Source organism: Etheostoma spectabile, unplaced genomic scaffold (genome assembly GCF_008692095.1).
Source record: "Etheostoma spectabile isolate EspeVRDwgs_2016 unplaced genomic scaffold, UIUC_Espe_1.0 scaffold00009393, whole genome shotgun sequence".
In the NCBI taxonomy this organism is placed as follows: domain Eukaryota; kingdom Metazoa; phylum Chordata; class Actinopteri; order Perciformes; family Percidae; genus Etheostoma; species Etheostoma spectabile.
This window is the reverse complement of record NW_022603697.1, coordinates 5,222-27,471: the sequence shown is the minus strand read 5'-3', so window position 1 is coordinate 27,471 and position 22,250 is coordinate 5,222. Positions and strand designations below refer to the sequence as shown.

The 22,250-nt window shown below is 47.0% G+C and overlaps 1 protein-coding gene across 1 annotated transcript; it reads left to right on the top strand.

The window, feature by feature from the left end:
• Positions 1–2,262: 2,262 nt before the first annotated feature.
• Positions 2,263–21,523, top strand: LOC116679116 (double C2-like domain-containing protein beta; the record flags this gene model as incomplete). Its single annotated transcript, XM_032508819.1, has 3 exons — positions 2,263–2,388; positions 9,515–9,859; positions 21,420–21,523. Coding segments are annotated over exons 2-3 (444 nt in total), but the record flags the coding sequence as incomplete, so codon positions are not given.
• Positions 21,524–22,250: the final 727 nt, after the last annotated feature.

Genomic DNA, 22,250 nt, shown 5'->3' with positions numbered 1-22,250 from the left:
CACGTTACAGTGTGATGTCAGCAGGTAACGTCAGTATCAGCTGATTTAAATATCTCACGTTACAGTATGATGTCAGCAGTAACGTCATGTATCAGCTGATTTAATATCTCACGTTACAGTGTGATGTCAGCAGGTAACGTCATGTTTCAGCTGATTTAAATATCTCACGTTACAGTGTGATGTCAGCAGGTAACGTCATGTTTCAGCTGATTTAAATATCTCACGTTACAGTGTGATGTCAGCAGGTAACGTCATGTATCAGCGGATTTAAATATCTCACGTTACAGTGTGATGTCAGCAGGTAACGTCATGTATCAGCTGATTTAAATATCTCACGTTACAGTGTGATGTCAGCAGGTAACGTCATGTATCAGCTGATTAAATATCTCTAAAGTCCAGCCCAGAGTGACTGTGATTGGTTAAAAGAATTACAAACAACCCCGACGTTTTACCCCCTCCTATCCCAGAATGCATCTGTGCTGGAGCAAGACTTTGACCTGTGACATTTAGACTCTCCGGCCCCGACCGTGGCTCTGGAATCTCAGCCGTTAACTGTGTTTTGTTATACGTGAGGCGCTGCAGTAGCAACGGAGTTAAAGAGGCGTTCATGGAGCGGTGAATAGCCGGCCCCCCCCCTTCCCCCCCCACCCACACCCCGAGTTGCCCATTAAAAATGATCACCTTCTTTTTAAACCAAATCTACATATTTTATCGTCCTCGAGTCCACAGCTGTCGTCGGCCCCTCTCAGCAACACATTAGAAACAACAACTCTCCAAATCTAAATCTAGTTTTATTTTATTGATGCTGTAAGACACAACACATAAATACACATGGAACGGAAATACATGTTCTCCATACAGAAACAAGAATATACATCTACATAAAATGATAACATCGTCACAGGTCGGATTTGAACCCTGGACCTCTGCATCAAGAGTAGACACAGAAGACAACTTATTTTTATGGATATTTTTATTAGATGAAGTCCAACCGTGCACGTATGAAACAAAGCGCCACACGGTGATCCGTTTCTCTCCAAACCACATCCAGCAGATTTGCGAAGGGCTTTTTTCCGGCTCGGTTTGATTTGGTCCGACTCCACCGTCAGATGGTGCAAAACACCCCAAAACTCTGCTCCATCGGGGTTTAACAAAAACCAAAAAGAAGCTTTTTCTTTATTCTCTCCATCTGAAGTGGCCCGGAGGGTTTTTACACCACGTTACACTCGAGAGACGGAGAGAGACGAGATGTGGATTTAAAAATTACAAAAAACTCAGGGTTGCATTGTGTGTTTTGGCATGCACGGATGGATGGAGAGAGTGTGTGGGGTGACGGGATGCGGAGACGGAGAAGAGGAGGAAGAGGAGGAAGAGGAGGAAGAGGAGGAGGGATAGAGAGTGGAGGGTGTTTTTTACGAGGAGTTCCTTTACTCCAGGGACACCTATCTGTCTGACTGCAAGAGAGGGAGGGGGGAAGAAAAGGAAAAAAACAAGGGAGGGACGGGGGGACGGGGGGACGGAGGGACGGAGGGACGGGGGGACGGAGGGACGGAGGGACGGAGGGACGGGGGGACGGAGGGATGGAGGTCCAAGACCATGTGCACCCTTTCCTGGAAGGGAGGAGTAAAATAAAAGAGTGTGATACATATGTGTTATTAGGCGTCATTAACCACAAATTATACAGGCAGGAAGAGAGAGACAGATGCTGGTGTTGGCACATTATTTTTACTCCCCCCCTGCAATCTGCTGCTGAGGGGAGGGGGTTGTGGGTGGGGGGGGGAGTTAATCCAAAACATGTGTAGTGTGATTACAGGCAGAGCTTCACCGCTGTTGACATTTTAGATGAATGTGAGGCAGCAAAAAGGATATGAAGAAATGGAATAGAAAGAGGAAAGTCCAAATCAATCAGAGGGAGATCGCTCGCCCTCTCTCTTGATCTCTTTCTCTCTCTCTCTCCTCCCTCTCTCTCTCTCTGTCTCTCTTTCTTTTGCTCTCTCTCTCCCTCTATCTCTCTTTTACTCTCTCTCCCTCTCTCTCTCTTTCTCTCTCTTCTTCTCTCACTCTCTCTCTGTGTCTCTGTCTCTCTCTTCCGTTCTTCCCATCTCTCTCCCTCTTACTCCCTTTCTCTCTCTCTCTCCCTCCTCCCCCTGTCCATCTCCCCTCTCTCTCGGCTGTTCTCTCTCCCTCTCCACTCTCTCTCTTTCTCCCCTCTCTCCTCTCTCTCCTCCTCCCTCTCTCCTCCCTCTCTCCTTCTCTCTTTTCCCCCTCTCTCCTCTCTCTCTCCTCCCTCCCTCTCTCGGCTGCTCGCTGCCTCTCTCTCCACCTGTTAGTGCGGACCTTCTCATCCACCTGTTTGTGTTGGAATCTCGTCCTCTCACCCAATCAAAGGTAAGAACATCTTCATCCTCTCACCCATCAAAGGTAAGAAACATCTTCATCCTCTCACCCAATCAAAGTAAGAAACATCTTCATCCTCTCACCCAATCAAGGTAAGAAACATCTTCATCCTCTCACCCAATCAAAGGTAAGAAACATCTTCATCCTCTCACCCAATCAAAGGTAAGACATCTTCATCCTCTCACCCATCAAAGGTAGAAACATCTTCATCCTCTCACCCAATCAAAGGTAAGAAACATATTCATCCTCTCACCCAATCAAAGGTAAGAAACATATTCATCCTCTCACCCAATCAAAGGTAAGAAACATCTTCATCCTCTCACCCAATCAAGGTAGGAAACATCTTCATCCTCTCACCCAATCAAAGTAGGAAACATCTTCATCCTCTCACCCAATCAAAGGTAGGAAACATCTTCATTCTCTCACCCAATCAAAGGTAGGACACATCTTCATCCTCTCACCCAATCAAAGGTAGGAAACATCTTCATGCTCTCACCCAATCAAAAGTAGGAAACATCTTCATCCTCTCACCCAATCAAAAGTAGAAACATCTTCATCCTCTCACCCAATCAAAGGTAGGAACATCTTCATCCTCTCACCCAATCAAAGGTAGGACACATCTTCATCCTCTCACCCAATCAAGGTAGGAAACATCTTCATCCTCTCGTTGTCTCTCAGCTGTCGTCTGGTTCGCTGCGACAGAGAAACTATTCCTTTCAACTCAGATCCTGCGTGTTTTTATCTCTCCTCATACTCCTGCTGCACTGTGTGTGGTGTGTGTGTGTGTGCGTGTATGTGTGTGTGTGTGCGTGTATGTGTGTGTGTGTGTATGTGTGTGTTGGTGTGTGTGTGTGGGGGGGGGGGGGGGGGGCAAGATATTAAATGACATTTAAATGTAGGAAATTCTGCAGCAACACGATAGTTGAATATTCTTGTCCTTGCTCATTTTGATACTTTACTTGGACTTTTTTGGTGCCTTTTCTGATCTTTTTGGACATTTTTTAACTTGACCCTCGTGTTGTCTTCGGGTCAAATTCGACCGCTTTAAAAAAAAGAAGTCGTCTCCGAAAATGGGACATCGAAGTAAGCGTCAAAACGTAAAAATATGACAAAAAAAAAACGGAAAAGAGGGAAAAACTTAGAAAAAAAGTGTTAAAAACTTGGAAAAAAACACCACAAATGTCGACAAATTGTCCCCAAAAAAGGGACGAAGACGTTGCGAAAACCATGTTGTTTTGTTGAGAGACGGAGGAGACAACGCGTGTTTGTTTCACGGTCGATGGGACGACATTTCAACAGTTTTTGCCGTTTTTTCCAGATGTTTTTGTGTCTGACTGTCCTCCAACTCTCGTCGAGGATTTGCCCTCCCGACACTCAAAGAGAGGCAGAAGCTGTCGGACGTGTCGTGTTTTTAAAGTGACGTAGCAGAGGTGGACGGGTGGGGGGGGGGAGTATGAGGACTACCGGTACGTTAACCCTCTGGGGTCTGAGAGCATCGCCACATCGCTCCGACATTTGTAAAAGGTATTCGAATATAAGTGAATGTGTGTGTTTTTACATCAAAATATGTTCAGAAAAAACTACATTTATATATGTATATATACACAAAAATGTTTAATGTGCATAAAGAAGCCGAGAAAAGATAAAAAAAACTCCAAAAAGGCATCAAATGACAGATTAGACGTTCGTATGATGTGTCACAAAAAGTTAGATTTTATGTCATCATCTACACTTTCAAATAAGAGAAAACTAACAATGGCGTCTGTAAAAGTTTGGGCACCCTGCAGAGTTAATACCTTGTACCCCCCCCCCCCCCCCAGCCAAGAGTCTTTAATTCTTATCTTCGCCCATTCTTCCTCCCAAAAGTCTTCCAGTTCTTTGAGGTTTCTGGGCCTTTGAGGTCTATCCATAGATTTACATTATGTTGAGGTCAGGAGATCGTGAAGGCCATGGCAGAACCTTCAGTTCACGCCTCTTGATGTGATCCACTGTGGATTTTCAATCAACTCGACTATCAGGAAACCTTAAAAATTAGAATCATTGTTTTTGGTGAATACCTAAAAGACATTTGGGCTTTGAGCGAGGATGACTCGTTGCTTTTTCTGGCTCTTTTGACTTTAAAAAAAAAATAATTTAGCTGCTTTTTTTAGTTGTTTTTTCACGTTTGTTGGCGCTTTATTATCCCTTTTTTTCGACGTTTTTTCCTTTTTTTGTTGTTGACTTTTGGTTTGTTACTTTTCTCCATTTTGTTATTTTGTATTCCTTTTTTTACTAATTTTCTCTTTTTTTCAGACTTTTTTCTTTTGTTTTTTTTGTCTTTTTTAGACTGAGTTGATCGTACGATGTCGTTTACGAACCTATTTAATGCAAATGCGTTGCTCCTCTCACGTTTGACTTTTTTTTGTTTTTGACTTTTTTTGGTTGTTTCTTTTTGGCTTTTGTAATTTTTATTTCATTTTGTCATTATTTCTGACTTATTTTTCTTTTGTTTTTTTTTTGTGTCTTTTCTTTTTGCTTTTTTTGTTTCTTCTATTTGTTATTTTTGTTAATTTCTTTCCGCTTTTTTACAACTTTTTACTTTACTTATTTTTCTTATTTTTACTGTTTTTTTTAAATTAATTTTGTCATTTTTTTTTCTTTTTTCTTGAATGAATTGATCGTACGACATCGTTTCCGAACCCCTTGAATGAAAATTGCGTTGCCCTCTCACACGGTCCGCAGAGAGCAACGTGAAGACAGCAACACGTCTGCAGACAGAGACAAAAACACACACAGAGGGGATGAAAGAGAGGGATGGAGGGAGAGAGGGGGGGGGGGGGGGGGGGGGGGGGGGGGGGGGGGGGGACACCAGGATGAGACTGAAGAGTGAGTGGCAGGTGAGATAGGAGGGTGAGGAGGAGAGGAGGATGCATTTCATGCGTCCTCATTAGCATCCTCTCCAGTGCAGCTTAGCTCCCGGCGGTAATCCCGCCACTCTCTCAAGTGGAGGAATGTTACCGCCGATAAAACATGAATTAAACATCAGGACAGCCGCGCGGCAGCTGTCGTCATGTTTAATTCATCTCAGAAAGGTGGAGGGACGGTGGGTAGGTGCATGGTTGGATGGGTGGATGGTGGGAGGATGTGTGGGTGGAGTGCAGGGTGTGAGTGGATGGATTGGTGGATGGTTAATGGTTGCATAAGTGGATAGATGTGGATGGATGGGTGGGTTGATGGATGGATGAATGGATGGAAGGATGGGTTGTGGATGGATGGATGGAAGGATGGTGGATGGGTTGGTGGATGATGGCTGGTTGGATGGTTGGATGGATGGTGGATGTGTGGTGGATGGGTGGAGTGCAGGGGTGGAGTTGATGGATTGTGATGGTTAATGGTTGCATAAGTGCATAGATGGGTGGATGAATGGTGGCACGGTGGGTGGGTGGATGGATGGATGGAGTGGGTGGATGTACTGTATGGGTATGTGAATGGATGTTGGTTGAATGAATGGATGTTGTTGTGTCGGATGGATGGATGGATGGGTGGATGGATGATGGGTGGATGGATGAATAGATGGCAGGGTGGATGTGTGATTTAGCGTCAATAACAACAATAACAAAGGAGCCATTCAAAAAACCTTCAAATAAACTACCATGGCACCATCTTAGAAAAGAATGGAGATGCTTGCATATTTAAACCATATTATGACATGCTTTTATTTTGAAAAGCACATATAAAAACATAGGTCGTTGGAAGTTAAAAATGACTGCGTAGGAGAATTAAATCATCTCACCAAACCTGCTGAGTCATCCCAGTCAGCAGTTTTCATCCCCACTCGCTCCCTCCACCCTTTAAATTTATCAAGATATCAAGCTTCAACCTCCCGGCGGAGAACATCAGGGCGGAGAACATCAGTGTCTCTTGGTGGAGAACATCAATGTCTCCAGGGGAGAACATCAGGGCGGAGAACATCAGTGTCTCCTGGTGGAGAACATCAATGTCTCCAGGGGAGACACATCAGGGCGGAGAACATCAGCGTCCCCCGGCGGAGAACATCAGGGCGGAGAACATCAGCGTCCCCGGCGGAGAACATCAGGGCGGAGAACATCAGAGGCGAGAACATCAGTGTCTCCTGGCGGAGAACACCAATGTCTCCAGGGAGAACATCAGGGCGGAGAACATCAGCGTCCCCGGCGGAGACATCAGGGCGCGAGAACATCAGCTCCCCGACCCGCGGAGAACATCAGGGCGGAGAAACATCAGCGTTTCCCCCGCGGAGAACATCAGCGTCCCCCGACAGAGAACATCAGCGTCTCCCGGCGGAGAACATCAGCGTCTCCCGGCGGAGAACATCAGCGTCCCCGTCCCCCACGGCGGAGACATCAGCGTCTCCCGGCGGAGAACATCAGCGTCTCCTGCTGGAGAACAGCAGTGTCTCCAGGAGGAGAACATCAGCATCAGCGTAACGAGAAGTTGCTCACTTCTTCCTACACTTCTCTTTATTCATAATTGTGAGAATGAGCTGGCTCTATGCACGCTAAAAGTAGTGATTTTACATGAAGTCTGGTGGATATGCTGCTCTATACACGCTAAAAGTAGTGATTATTTACATGGAGTCTGGTGGAGATATGCTGCTGTATACACGCTAAAAGTAGTGAGATTACATGGAGTCTGGTGGAGATATGCTGCTCTATACATGCTAAAAGTAGTGATTATTTACATGGAGTCTGGTGGAGATATGCTGCTCTATCACACTAAAAGTAGTGATTATTTACATGGAGTCTGGTGGAGATATGCTGCTCTATACATGCTAAAAGTAGTGATTATTTACATGGAGTCTGGTGGAGATATGCTGCTCTATGCACACTAAAAGTAGTGATTATTTACATGGAGTCTGGTGGAGATATGCTCCTCTATACACGCTAAAAGTAGTGATTATTTACATGGAGTCTGGTGGAGATATGCTACTCTATACTTGCTAAATATAGTGATTATTTACATGGAGTCTGGTGGAGATATGCTACTTTATACTTGCTAAAAGTAGTGATTATTTAAATGGAGTCTGGTGTGTTTAGCGCTAGTGAGCTCAGAGCTGTTTCTGGTTAAACTGAGAGGTCTTAAAGAGGTTTTAAAGGTCTATCTCTGAAGGGATCATTACCATAATGTTGTCAGACACTTACAATATTAATCTGAGTCTGTCAGTGACAAAACAAGCCCTTTAGTGGAGGTTAACACATGCTGGACAATTGCCCTGTTAACCTGTAGCTTGCTTTGCTGCTGCCGACTTCCTCGGGAAGTGAACTCCACTCCTTGGTTTAAAAGCCGTGTGTTCAGGACTTCATCCTGCTGGGTCATAATATGGAAACCTCATTATAGGAAGCTGCCTTTGCACCCTGGGTAGTTCTGGTCCTGTATGTGTCTTCTGAAACTGAAAGCAGAGGACATTCAGAAACTGGATTTCTCTCAAAACACCATGGATGTTGTTGTCTTTTCCAAGTCTGTGTGCGTGTGGAAGCACCAGAGACATAATATAATCCCCCAAATCCCAGAAAAAGAGATTTTTTTTTCATAAAATGGGCACTTTAAACTGCCTGCTGAGCTTCCCTTTTCTCTCTGCTCTCTCAAGCTGAATTAGGTCCATGGCATATCCAACCTCCTTCTTTTTCTGCCCATATTGAATTTAATTCCCTCTTCTCATGTGTCAGACACCCACACACTCTCCTCATTAAACGCCGGCTGCCAGTTTCCTGCGGCGGGCCGCGGAGGCTGCTGTTGGGGATGAATTGTGTCAAAACATGAAAACAAGCGTTGGCGTGCCTTTGCTTTTATATCGGGAATCAAAGCGGTCGAGTCCGGCCGCCACCTTAATGACTCTCAGCGGACACGGAGGGTGGAAATGTTAAATTGTCAGGACACAACGGGAGCTGAACAACGTGCTCTGGTTCATTGGCATTTTTTTTAAACCGATCACAATCATCTTAACGATTAACCATAGTTCTCAGAAATCAGCCCCAGGTTAGAGACACAGACACAGAGGACGGGGACGGACATCTGAAATGGCAACAAAAAGGCTACGAAAAGACGGCAAAGAGTCGAGAAAAAGGTGACAAAAAAGGCGACAAAAAGGCTACGAAAAGGCAACAAAAAGGCGACAAAGAGGCGACAAAAAGGCGACAAAAAGGCGACAAAAAGGTGACAAAAAAGGCGACAAAAAGGCTACGAAAAGGCAACAAAAAGGCGACAAAAAGGCGACAAAAAGGCGACAAGAGACCGGTGGACGGGGACGGACACCCGGAAGAAAAGAGGGACATCTGGCGGATTTTGCTGGAAGTTGAACGTCGTCGATATAGATCGATATATATATCTATATATATATAGATATATATATATAGATATAAAGATATATATATATCTATATATATATATATATATATATAGATATACAGTATATAGATATACAGTATATAGATATACATAGATGTGTGTCAATCCCGAGGCCCGCGGGCCAAATCTGGTCCCTTGCAGATCTAGATCCGGCCCGAATATCAGATCCGTTTCACAATAGGTTTTTGACTAGAGTCCTGCGCCAAACCAAAAAGACAGAAACCTTTTTTTTTTCTTGCCTTGCTAAAATTTATGAAGGCTGAGGAACTTTTTGTTGACTTTGTAGGCGCTTCACGCCTTTAGATATAGTGTCGAAACCGACGCAGTTCGAGTTCCCCTCGAAGGGGAACGTCTCAGGTTACGTATGTAACCCTTGTTCCCTGAGATAGGGGAGCAAGGATTACATACGTAACCCTTGTTCCCCCTAAAGGCGTTCCCATAGTGTCGTAACAGACGCAGTTCGAGTTCCCCTTGAAGGGGAACATAACACCGTCTGTTATATTGTAAATTAACAGAAATATACCTGTGAATCACGTACAAGGGACAATTTCTGTTCAAATTTACAGTCATCCAACTGTTAATTTACAGATATTTGTGGAGTGTGTAACTCCAACCTGCCTATTGGACTGTGGATGGAAATTAGCCCTCGGGCTACAATCTGGCACATTTTCGTGTACTGTTGTACTTGTTCATCAATGTGCATTGTCCTGAATTAATGAATAAATAAGTAAATGTCTTGTCTTTGTCTGTCCAGACTCTATGACGGTGCGGAGAGGAAAGAAGCTCAGCATCTCCATCCAGGAACACATGGCCATCGACGTTTGCCCCGGCCCCATCAGACCCATCCGGCAGATCTCCGCATACTTCCCCCGCCTGTCCCCCACCTCCCCCGGCCCCCTGTCCCCCAACCCGGCCTCCTCGCCACTGGCCCTCAGCCCCGGCTGTGTGGCGTCCGGGACGGTGGGGGGGGCCAACCTGCTGTCCCCGCTGTTGGCCCACGGCCGGCCCGGTGGGGGGGGCGGGGGCGGGGGGTCTCTGTCTCTGACCAGCAGCGTGGACACGTCGGTGGAGATCAACAGCTCCGACAGCGACGACTGCAGTGAGCCTCGCTGTCGGCACGTGCATGTGTGTGTGTATATGTGTGTGTGTGTGTGTGTTACTGTGCATCTCTACACACCTTCGACGCCGTCTGCATGACTCAGCATGAGGTTTCACCATGTAGACGTCAGGTAGAGTTGCCTGACAGGAAACCGTGCGACTACAGAAAAGTTAGGTAAATATTATGCAAATGAACTCAAAAAAACGATTTAAAGAGCCCATATATCAATGCCCCCCCCCCCCTCCTTGGAACAGGAAAGTGAAGAGACAGAAATGTCTTCATGTGGAAGGGAGGGAAAGTAAAGATCCTTCAGTGTGATCAATGCATTAACCCTCATGTTGTCCTCATGTTGTCCTCGTGTTGTCCCCATGTTGTCCTCATGTTGCCTCATGTTGCCCTCATGTTGCCCTCATGTTGTCCTCATGTTGTCCTCATGTTGTTGTCATGTTGCCTTCATGTTGTCCTCATGTTGTCGTCATGTTGCCTTCATGTTGTCCTCATGTTGTCTTCATGTTGCCCTCATGTTGTCCTCATGTTGTCTTCATGTTGTCCTCATGTTGCCCTCATGTTGCCCTCATGTTGTCCTCATGTTGCCCTCATGTTGCCCTCATGTTGTCCTCATGTTGTCATCATGTTGTCATGTTGTCCTCATGTTGCCCTCATGTTGCCCTCATGTTGTCTTCATGTTGCTCTCATGTTGCCCTCATGTTGTTCTCATGTTGTCCTCTGTTGTCATGTTGTCCTCATGTTACCCTCATGTTGTCCCCATGTTGTCCTCATGTTGTCTTCATGTTGCCCTCATGTTGCCCTCATGTTGTCCTCATGTTGTCCTCATGTTGTCATGTTGTCCTCATGTTACCCTTAGGTTGTCCCCATGTTGTCCTCATGTTGTCGTCATGTTGCCCTCATGTTGTCCTCATGTTGTCTTATGTTGTCCTCATGTTGTCCTCATGTTGCCCTCATGTTGTCCTCATGTTGTCCTCATGTTGCCTTCATGTTGTCTTATGTTGTCCTCATGTTGTCCTCATGTTGCCCTCATGTTGTCCTCATGTTGCCCTCATGTTGCCTTCATGTTGCCCTCATGTTGTCTTCATGTTGCCCTCATGTTGTCTTCATGTTGCCCTCATGTTGCCCTCATGTTGTCCTCATGTTGTCCTCATGTTGTCATGTTGTCCTCATGTTACCCTCATGTTGTCCCCATGTTGTCCTCATGTTGTCGTCATGTTGCCCTCATGTTGTCCTCATGTTGCCCTCATGTTGTCCTCATGTTGCCCTCATGTTGTCCTCATGTTGTCCTCATGTTGTCCTCATGTTGCCTTCATGTTGTCCTCATGTTGTCTTATGTTGTCCTCATGTTGTCCTCATGTTGCCCTCATGTTACCCTCATGTTGTCCTCATGTTGTCCTCATGTTGCCCTCATGTTGTCCTCGTGTTGTCCTCATGTTGCCCTCATGTTGTCCTCATGTTGTCCTCATGTTGTAATGTTGTCCTCATGTTGCCCTCATGTTGTCCTCATGTTGTCCTCATTTTGTCTTCATGTTGCCCTCATGTTGTCCTCATGTTGTCCTCATGTTGCCCTCATGCTGCCCTCATGTTGTCTTCATGTTGTCCTCATGTTGTAAAGTTGTCCTCATGTTGCCCTCATGTTGTCTTCATGTTGTCCTCATGTTGCCTTCATGTTGTCTGAATAATTCCTAATTTCTGCTTTTCTAACTCAAACATTAGGTATAATTTCCTATAAATGAGGTTTATTGACCAAAAATTTAAAAAAACAACTGTAAAACTAAAGTTAATAAGTTAGTGCTATGTAGTGTTGAAAACGTCAAAAAAAAGTGACAAACATTGAAAAAACGTGTTGATAAAAGGGACAAAAACATGAAAGTTTAAAAAAAAAAAAATAATAATAAATAGAGCGTCAAAGGTGTTGATTTTCAATTTTGACGGGAGGGTTAAAACACTTATCTGACCACCAGTTCACCCCAGTGTATTCAGTACACACAACTACTAAAGGATGCATCTCTTTATGTAGAACAACATAAATAACCCTCTCGATGCAAACGTGTATTTAAGTGAGAATTCTTTCACGTCTCTAAGATAAATAAGACGCCTCGGATGTGTTGGCTCTGGGGTTAAAGCATCGCTCTGCTGAATGGATGAATGAACAGAGATCCCTCCTTTATTCTCTCTATCATCCCTTCAGTCGCTCAAGGAGAACAAAGTGTGATGAATGACGCTGGTGTCAGAGCAGGCGACATGTTTCCTCTGTGAGGACAGAGACTCTAAAGAAAAGGCTAATTAGGTTTTTTATTTTCCTCCTCAACATGTTTTCATTATCACATTTGTGGTGCAGTCACTGGTTGAAGATGTGTTTAGGTTTTTTTTTTAATAATGAGACGAGAGCGTGCCGAGGAGTTTGACAGTTTGTCTCATGTGACTAAAACTCTTTGATCAAACATGAAAGAAATGTGTCTCACCCCTCCCGCTGGAGAACAACATCTACAAACAGAAAGACACAAAACGGCAATGTGTCTCACCCCTCCCGCTGGAGAACAACATCTACAAACAGAAAGACACAAAACGGAAATGGGTCTCACCCCTCCCTCTGGAGAACAAAGTCTCCAAACAGAAATGTCAGAAATTGTGAGTGCTTAGTGTCTCTTTTTAGTTGTTTCATGGTTGTAGTTGGGTTTTTTTGTCTTTCTGCATCCGCTTTATGTTGTTTTTTGATGTTTTTTGCTGTCTTTTGGCATCCGTTTGTTGTTTTCTTGTCTCCGTAGTCTTTTTGCATCCCTTTCGTTGTGGGTCTCTTTGTGGTTGTTTTTTGTCTCTTTGTGGTTGTTTTTTGTCTCTTTGTGGTTGTTTTTTGTCTCTTGTGGTCGTTTTTTGTCTCTTTGTGGTTGTTCTTTGTCTCTTGTGGTCATTTGCATTTGTTAGACAGTCGATGATTTGTTTAGTTTTGTTAATGCGATCCATCCACCTCGCTTGGACATTTTGCTCTCATGAGGGAGGGGTGAGAGACGTTTCCTTCATGTTTGATCACTGATGTTGAGTTTAAGTTGCGTGAGACAAACTGTCAAACTCCTCGACACTCTGATGGATGGAACAACTACAAAGAGACACAGAAATGCAAAAAAGCACTACAAAAAACAAGAATAAGCCACAAAAGGACTACAAAAAGACAAAATGAGAAACATTGTTATTTCCTTGTCTCTCTGGTTGTCTCTCCATGGTTGTCTCCATAGTTGTCTCTCTGTGGTTGTCTCCGTGTTTGTCTCCATAATTGTCTCTCCATGGTTGTCTCCATAGTTGTCTCTCCGTGGTTGTCTCCGTGGTTGTCTCCATGGTTGTCTTCGTTGTCGTCCCTTTGTTTCATTTTGTGTCTTTTTGTACTTTTGTATTTGTTGAGCAGTCACTGCTGATGTCTAGATTAAAACCACAAGCGTTGAAAATGGAAAGTGCACTGAGAGCTTTTCTTGTGTTGAGGACTGCAGTGGAGTGGGTGGAGAGAGGAAAGTGTTCCCCCACACGCTGTAGCTCTGAGATTCATCTGGAATCATCCTCATCGGCACGGTTTGCTCAACAGTTCAACGTCAGTGACCAACATCTGTGTTATCTCACAAACATCACCTGCGTCGCTCAGACTGATTTCCTTTCTTTTAAACCCTATTGTCTTCCTGTCAAAATAGAAAATCAACACTTTTGACGCTTTCTCAACGATGTTTTTAACTTTTTCTAATATTTTTGTCCCTTTTTTCAATGTTTGTCACTTTTTTGACACTTTCAACACTACGTAACACTAACTTATTAACTTTAGAATTTATGGCCAATAAACCTCATTTATGGGAAATTATACCTAATGTTTGAGTTAAAAAAGCAGAAATTAGGAATTATTGAGACTAAAATTAAAGGAATGGATGTTACTGATAATCACAGACTGGAATATGTCAACTTTTACTCAATACTATTTCAACAACACTTCAATTTGTTTTACAATGCTATAAAATAGAATAAGACCCAAAATTAATGAAAGTGTCAGACCCGGCTGGCAGAATAACCCAAACGCAGACAAGGAGAAGTTCAATGAGAGTTTATTGATACTAATCCGTGCACCAGATGACCAACCAAGGTGAAACAGAGGGAAATGCTGTGACGGCAGGTGAGTGAAGACAATCCGGGGGTGAAGAGTGTTGACGGTCCGTAGCAGGATAACTGGAGGTGAAGACAGAGAGACAGACGTTACCAAACACGAAGACAGACACGGAACAAAACGACGACAGGCAAAAGTCAGATGAGGCGCCAAACACATACTGAGAAGACTAACGATCCGACAGGGACTGGATGTCAGGTCATGGTATAAGAGCTGGTGGTGATGATGAGACACAGGTGGGTGCTGGTGATTAGGCTGAGCAGGAACAGGTGATGAGTGAAGGAGGCCACACCTCCCCAGGTTGCATAGCAACAGGAACAATGATGCACAGACAGACAACAAACAGGATCAGAGCGGGGGATGCCTGACAGTACCCCCCCTCCGACGACCGCCTCCAGGCGGACCACCCGGAGCACCGGGCTGGCGACGGTAAAAGTCCCGTAGCAGACCATCATCCAGAATCTGGCGACGAGGTATCCAGCTCCGCTCCTCCGGTCCGTACCCCTCCCAATCCACCAGGTACTGAAACCCACGACCCCGCCGACGGGAGTCCATGATGCGATTGACGGTGTAAACGGGACCCCCATCGATCACACGCGGAGGTGGAGGACGAGCTGGAGGGGGCAACAGGGGGCTAAGCAGAACAGGTTTCAGCCGAGAAACATGGAAAGCAGGATGTACCTTGAGTGAGCGAGGCAGTGTCAACCTGACCACCGCAGGATTAATCAGGCGTTCCACAGTGAACGGCCCAATGAACCGGGGTGACAACTTCCGAGATTCAGTCCGCAGGGGCAAGTCCCGAGTTGACAGCCACACCCGGTCCCCAACAGAGTACCGTGGGGCCGGAACGCGGTGGCGATTGGCCTGGGTTTGGTATTGACCAGAAACTCTCAGCAACGCAGTCCGAGCACGGTGCCATGTCCTGTGGCAGCGGCGGATATGAGCCTGAACAGACGGCACCGCCAGATCCTTCTCCTGAGACGGAAACAAAGGGGGTTGATAACCATATACGCATTGAAAAGGAGACATACCAGTAGCGGACGTAGGGAGCGTGTTGTGAGCATATTCCACCCAAGGAAGCTGAGATGCCCAGGAGCTGTGGTTCGCGGACACCAGGCAACGCAGTGTGGTCTCCATCTTCTGGTTAGCCCTTTCAGCTTGGCCATTGGTTTGAGGATGAAACCCAGATGACAGGCTGACGGTGGCGCCGATGGCAGAGCAAAATGCCTTCCAGACCGCCGAAGTGAATTGGGGACCACGGTCCGAGACAATGTCGCAAGGCAGACCATGAACACGGAAAAACCTCCCTCACCAGAATCATGGCCGTCTCCTTGGCAGAGGGAAGTTTAGGCAGAGGCAGGTAATGGGTGAATTTACTGAATCTGTCAACAACAGTGAGAATCACAGTGTTACCTTCAGAAGGAGGCAAACCGGTAACAAAGTCCAGCGCCAGGTGCGACCAAGGGCGACGAGGAATGGGCAGTGGCCGCAGAAGACCCGCAGCAGGGCGATTGGATCCCTTGTTCTGAGCACAAACAGGACATGCAGAAACAAAAACACGAGCATCCTCACCCATGGCAGGCCACCAGAAACGCCGCCGAAGCATGGCCATAGTGCGCGCCACGCCAGGATGACATGAGGTCTTTGCGGAATGTGCCCACAGAAGTACATTAGAGCGGACATTCTCAGGGACGAAAAGTCGCCCCGGAGGTCCGTTACCTGGGTCTGGTTGGTTGTGCAGAGCGGCCAATACTTCCTCCTCGACCCTCCAAAGGACAGCGCCGATGACCTTGTCCCGAGGCAAGATGACTTCATGCTCCACTCCCTTCTCCTCCAGCACGGAATACATGCGGGACAAGGCATCAGGCTTGCCATTCCGAGAACCGGGCCTGAAAGTGAGGGAAAAGTTAAAACGTCCAAAGAACAGTGCCCATCGGGCCTGCCGGGGATTGAGTCGTCTGGCCGACCTGACATATTCCAGGTTCTTGTGGTCGGTCCAGACCACAAATGGTTGAGAGGCACCCTCCAACCAATGTCGCCACTCCTCCAATGCGAGCTTCACGGCCAGTAACTCGCGATTTCCCACGTCGTAGTTCCTCTCCGCAGGGGACAGACGACGAGACAGAAAGGCGCAGGGATGGAGCTTCCCGTCCTTAGCCAAACGTTGGGACAAGATAGCACCAACCCCGACGTCCGAAGCATCCACCTCGACCACGAACTGACGGGACACGTCCGGTTGAGTGAGAATCGGTGCCGAGGTGAAACGACCCTTCAACTCCAGAAAGGCGTCCTCAGCAGCAATACTCCAGCAGAAGTCCTTGAGACTTGAGGTCAAGGCGGTCAGGGGGGCGGCCACCCGACTGTAATCCCGTATGAAACGTCGGTAGAAGTTAGCAAATCCGAGGAAACGTTGAAGCTGCTTCCTGGTCTCCGGCGTAGGCCACTCCAACACTCCACGTACCTTCTCCGGATCCATCTGGACTTGACCCTCAGACACGATGTACCCCAGGAAGGAGGTGGTGCGAGCGTTGAAGGCACATTTCTCCGCCTTAACAAAGAGTCGATTCTCCAACAGTCTCTGGAGCACCTGGAGAACATGTTGTTTGTGCTCCAAAACATCCTTGGAATAGATAAGGATATCGTCCAAGTAGACAAACACAAACTGCCCCACCATGTCCCTGAGGACATCGTTGATAAGGCACTGAAACACAGCAGGCGCGTTAGTTAGTCCAAACGGCATGACCAGGTATTCAAAGTGACCCATAGGAGTGTTGAATGCAGTCAGCCACTCATCACCCTCCCTGATCCGTACCAGATGATACGCGTTCCGAAGGTCAAGCTTAGTAAAAATCACAGAGCCTTGCAGAGAATCAAAAGCAGAATCCATTAAGGGCAGAGGATACTTATTTTTAACGGTTATGTCATTAAGCCCACGATAGTCAATGCAGGGTCTCAGAGATCCATCCTTCTTACCCACAAAGAAGAATCCGGCTCCCAGAGGCGAGGAAGATGGACGGATTATTCCAGCATCCAAGGAGTCCTTAATGTAGGTTTCCATAGCCTCCCGTTCAGGTCTCGAGATGTTGTACAGTCGTCCCTTTGGGTAAGAGATGTTCTTCAGCAGTTCAATGGCCATATCATAAGGTCGGTGTGGAGGCAAGGATAATGCTTGTTCCTTACTGAAGACATCTCCCACGACATGATATTCCTGTGGTACTTGTGATAGATCAGGCGGCTCAGGCTGCAACCTCTGGGGAGAAACAGACTGAGAAACAGCAGATTTCAGACAATTAGCATGACACCACGTGCTCCAACTAACTATCTTGCTATTACCCCAGTCAATAGCGGGATTATGCTTTATCAGCCACGGAAAACCCAGGACTAAAGGTATGAGAGGAGATGGCATAACGTAGAAGGAGATCTCCTCCGAGTGATTACCAGACAGTAACATCTGAACAGGTTCGGTCCTGGCAGTGATGCGGTTAATCAGTCTTCCATCCAAAGTGGTAGCTTCCATGACTTTGGGTAATGCTACCTTAGAAAGTCCCAGCTGATCCACTAAACCGGAATCCATAAAACAATCATCCGCTCCAGAGTCAATAAGCGCCTGTACCTCAATAGGTTGTCCTTTAAAAATCATCGTGGCGTGAAAAGGTGCTCGAAGGTGAGGGTGGGGAGAACTAGAAGTGTGACTCGCCAGAATACTCCCCACATCTAGCGAGCCTGATAGTTTCCCGACCGCAGAGGACAGGATGCCAGGTAATGGTTCGGTTGTCCGCAGTACAGACAGCTATCAGACTCCTTTCTCCGACGCCGCTCCTGCTCAGACAACCGCTGACGACCCATCTGCATAGGTTCGGATTCCGAGAAAACCTCCTCTCTCCTTCGGCGAGGTGTAGGTGACAGATTGGGTATCCTCTGTCGCCTCTCTCTCCCACGCTCCAGACGACGATTATCCACCCGAACAGATAAGGAAATCAAGTCCTCCAATCCTGCTGATTCAGGGTAAGAAAGGAGTTCGTCCTTCATCTGCTCACACAGTCCTTTGTAGTAAGCCGCCTCCAACGATTCATCATTCCAGCGGCTCTCCACTGCCAGCGTACGGAACTCAACAACGTACTCCGCGACACTGCGCGCTCCCTGTTGCAGCGAAGAGAGGCGTCTCGCGGCATCCTTGCCACGAACCGGCAGGTCAAATAATGTCCTTAATGCAGCCGTAAAGTCTGAATAAGAAAATGCCATCCCTTCGCCGCTCTCCCACACAGCTGTAGCCCATTCCAGAGCCTTGCCTCCTAATAATCCCGTCACAAACGCTATCTTAGCTCGGTCGGTAGCGTAGGATCGGGGCTGTTGCTCAAACACAAGTCCACATTGCATTAAAAATGAACGACACTTCCCAAAACTGCCTTCATATCTCTCCGGTGTGGGGACCCACGGCTCACGAACAGAGTCAATAGCAGGTCTTACCGTAACCGGCTCCGGTAGAGACACGGGTGCAGGCGAAGCGGACAAACTGGCGAGCTGGTTCTGGAGACCAGAAATGTTTGTAGTCAGTGACTGGAGCGTGTTCATGATCTCCTGGAGCGCGGCGCCGTGTTGTCCCAACAAAGCGCCCTGGTGTGAAACTGCCAGCTTCACCGTCTCCAAGTCTGCTGGGTTCATAGTATGGTCGGATCGTTCTGTCAGACCCGGCTGGCAGAATAACCCAAACGCAGACAAGGAGAAGTTCAATGAGAGTTTATTGATACTAATCCGTGCACCAGATGACCAACCAAGGTGAAACAGAGGGAAATGCTGTGACGGCAGGTGAGTGAAGACAATCCGGGGGTGAAGAGTGTTGACGGTCCGTAGCAGGATAACTGGAGGTGAAGACAGAGAGACAGACGTTACCAAACACGAAGACAGACACGGAACAAAACGACGACAGGCAAAAGTCAGATGAGGCGCCAAACACATACTGAGAAGACTAACGATCCGACAGGGACTGGATGTCAGGTCATGGTATAAGAGCTGGTGGTGATGATGAGACACAGGTGGGTGCTGGTGATTAGGCTGAGCAGGAACAGGTGATGAGTGAAGGAGGCCACACCTCCCCAGGTTGCATAGCAACAGGAACAATGATGCACAGACAGACAACAAACAGGATCAGAGCGGGGGATGCCTGACAGAAAGTAGAGATTTGTACTTGGCAAAGAGCGTTGGAATCAATCATGTTATTTTGGGGAATTAAAAAGAACATTGATATAAGACAACATGAGGACAACATGGGGACACCATGAGGGTTTAAGGTGCCGTAGGTAAGACTTCTAAGACTAACTTTATCTCATATTGGCTGAAACTGATCCTGTGTTCCAGTAGAACTACATGAAGCAGGTCGGTTCCTCTGGCGCCACCTACAGCCTGTAGTGGGATCTGCAAGAACCCACCGCTCACTGTTCAGATGCACCAATCAGGGCCAGGGGGGCGGGTCTAACTGCGTGTCAATCACTGCTTATGCACACACATTCATTCTTCCTTATGGGGGTAGGGGCGTAGGAGACTGTCTGAGTTTCAGTGAAAGTGAATTCATTTGTTTCACAGGAAAGACACATACAGTAGGCATTGTCAAATTTGAATATATAGCGGGGGGGGCGTGCGGGGGGGGGGGGGGGGGGGGGGGTTATGCTAGGGTTCCACCCCTGCAAACCTGATTATCTTCTCCAGGCTCACGTTGAGATCTACAGCAGCTGATGTGCTGTTGGAGCCTCAGAGAGCAGCTGTTTCTGATATCCATTTTCATTTCCTTTAGTAATGGAGGATAAATAACAGGGATGCTGAAATCCTCTCATTCCCACTATGAGCCAACGACCCCCCCCCCCCCCCCCCCCTCAGACTGAAAGACACACTACACACTACAAACAGCTCAGAGCGTTTTCTCTGTGGTTGGTTTTTAATCTCTGCACTCATTATACACCCTGCAGTTATGTAGGGTGTCTCTCCCACGTCTCTCTGTTAATGTCTCTGTGTATTCGTCCCTCTATGGTTGTTTCTTCGGGGCCGTCCTTCTATGGCCGTCTCTTTGCAATTGTCCCTCTATGGCCGTCTCTTTGCATTTGTCTCTCTATTGCCGTCTCTTTGCATTCGTCCCTATGTTGCCGTCTCTTTGCATTTGTCTCTCTATTGCCGTCTCTTTGCATTCGTCCCTCTGTTGCGGTCTCTTTGCATTTGTCCTTCTATGGCCACCTCTTTGCATTTGTCCCTCTATGGCCGTCTCTTTGCATTCGTCCCTCTGTTGCCGTCTCTTTGCATTCGTCTCTCTATGGCCACCTCTTTGCATTTGTCCCTCTATGGTGGCTTCTTTGCATTTGTCCCTCTGTTGCCGTCTCTTTGCATTCGTCCCTCTGTTGCAGTCTCTTTGCATTCGTCCCTCTGTTGCAGTCTCTTTGCATTCGTCCCTCTGTTGCCGCCTCTTTGCAATTGTCCCTCTATGGCCGCCTCTTTGCATTTGTCCCTCTATGGCTGCCTCTTTGCATTCGTCCCTCTATGGCCGTCTCTTTGCATTTGTCCCTCTATGGCCGTCTCTTTGCATTCGTCCATCTGTTGCCGCCTCTTTGCATTTGTCCCTCTGTTGCCGCCTCTTTGCAATTGTCCCTCTATGGCCGATTCTTTGCATTCGTCCCTCTATGGCCGTCTCTTTGCATTCGTCCCTCTATGGCCGTCTCTTTGCATTCATCCCTCTGTTGCCGCCTCTTTGCATTAGTCCCTCTGTTGCCGTCTCTTTGCATTCGTCCCTCTATGGCCGTCTCTTTGCATTGGTCCCTCTATGGCCGTCTCTTTGCGGCCGTCCCCCTGCTGTTTTCTTCCGTTCCTTTGAAGTCTCTTGATGGCCGTCCAGCAGATGCTGCAGGTTGAGATCCGCGGAGGCTGAAGGGGACGTGGGACAGACGCCAGGCTGAGACACACTCGGCGAGCTCCAGGAGCTCAGAGTTTAGCATCAGAACACAAAGGGTTGTTGGTGGAGCTGAAGCCTGAAATAAATGTTGGCTTCTAATCCCTGTGAATCATATTGTGTATGGATCATCTTACATAACGCGCTGGAACAGTGTGTGTGTGTGTGTGTGTGTGTGTGTGTGTGTGTGTGTAAGTGCGTGTCTGTGAGACGGATGTGTTTCCTCTGCCTCAAAGAGGATTTCACGTGTTGACATGTTAGGTGTTGTGATGCCATTCATGTGACAGCTGCTGCTCCACTAAATTGAATTTCCATCTTCTGAACGCATGCTGATGCATCTCTGCTCTCTGGCATGTTTTCATTTATTCCGACAGATTTTTAACAATCTGCTGCTGACTGAAGTCATGTTTCTATGATGAGTTGTGATAATGGTCTTTCTCTCTCTCTCTCTCTCTCTCTCTCTCTCTCTCCGGTTATCTTCTCAGCTGCGTTGGGAACGCTGGAGTTTCAGCTTCGATACGAGCAGAGCTCCAGCGAGCTGCACTGCACGGTGATCCGAGCCAAGGTAAGGCCGCTCTCCAAACCACAGGTGTTTGGGGGGGGGGGGGGGGGGGCACTCAGCAGGTTTTACACTCAGCCTGAAGCATTCATACATAGCTGTGAAAAGTCTGCAATTAGTATGCATTCAACATAGTTATTACTGTCAGCAGCACATGCTGCTGCTGTATGAGAGCTCAGAGACCCTCAGAGGGAGGAGGTCGGAGGGGGGTTATGTTTGGCTCCTAACAAAGAGCTTTCAAGCTGGGGAGCAGAGTTCATGTCCCGGAAGAAGGAGAAAACACAAGACTTTCTCCAGGAAACAGGTGTTCATGTCCTGGAGAAGTTAAGGAGAAAACACAAGACTTTCACCAGGAAACAGGTGTTCATGTCCTGGAGAAGTTAAGGAGAAAACACAAGACTTTCACCAGGAAACAGGTGTTCATGTCCTGGAGAAGTTAAGGAGAAAACACAAGACTTTCACCAGGAAACAGGTGTTCATGTCCTGGAGAAGTTAAGGAGAAAACACAAGACTTTCACCTGGAAACAGGTGTTCATGTCCTGGTACAGCACCTCCACATTTCCAGACAACAGAGCTGCGTGTGGAAATTGACCGGAATTCTCCTTTAATTTAAAGGAGAATTCAATTTCAACATGTAACTCTGATTTGTTATGTGGAGATCTGTCAGTAGAATCTAACCACCGATATCAAACAATTGTTTTTGCAACCTTGTAGTTCTATACCATACAACCTGATCATGAGAATGCGTGTAACTGAG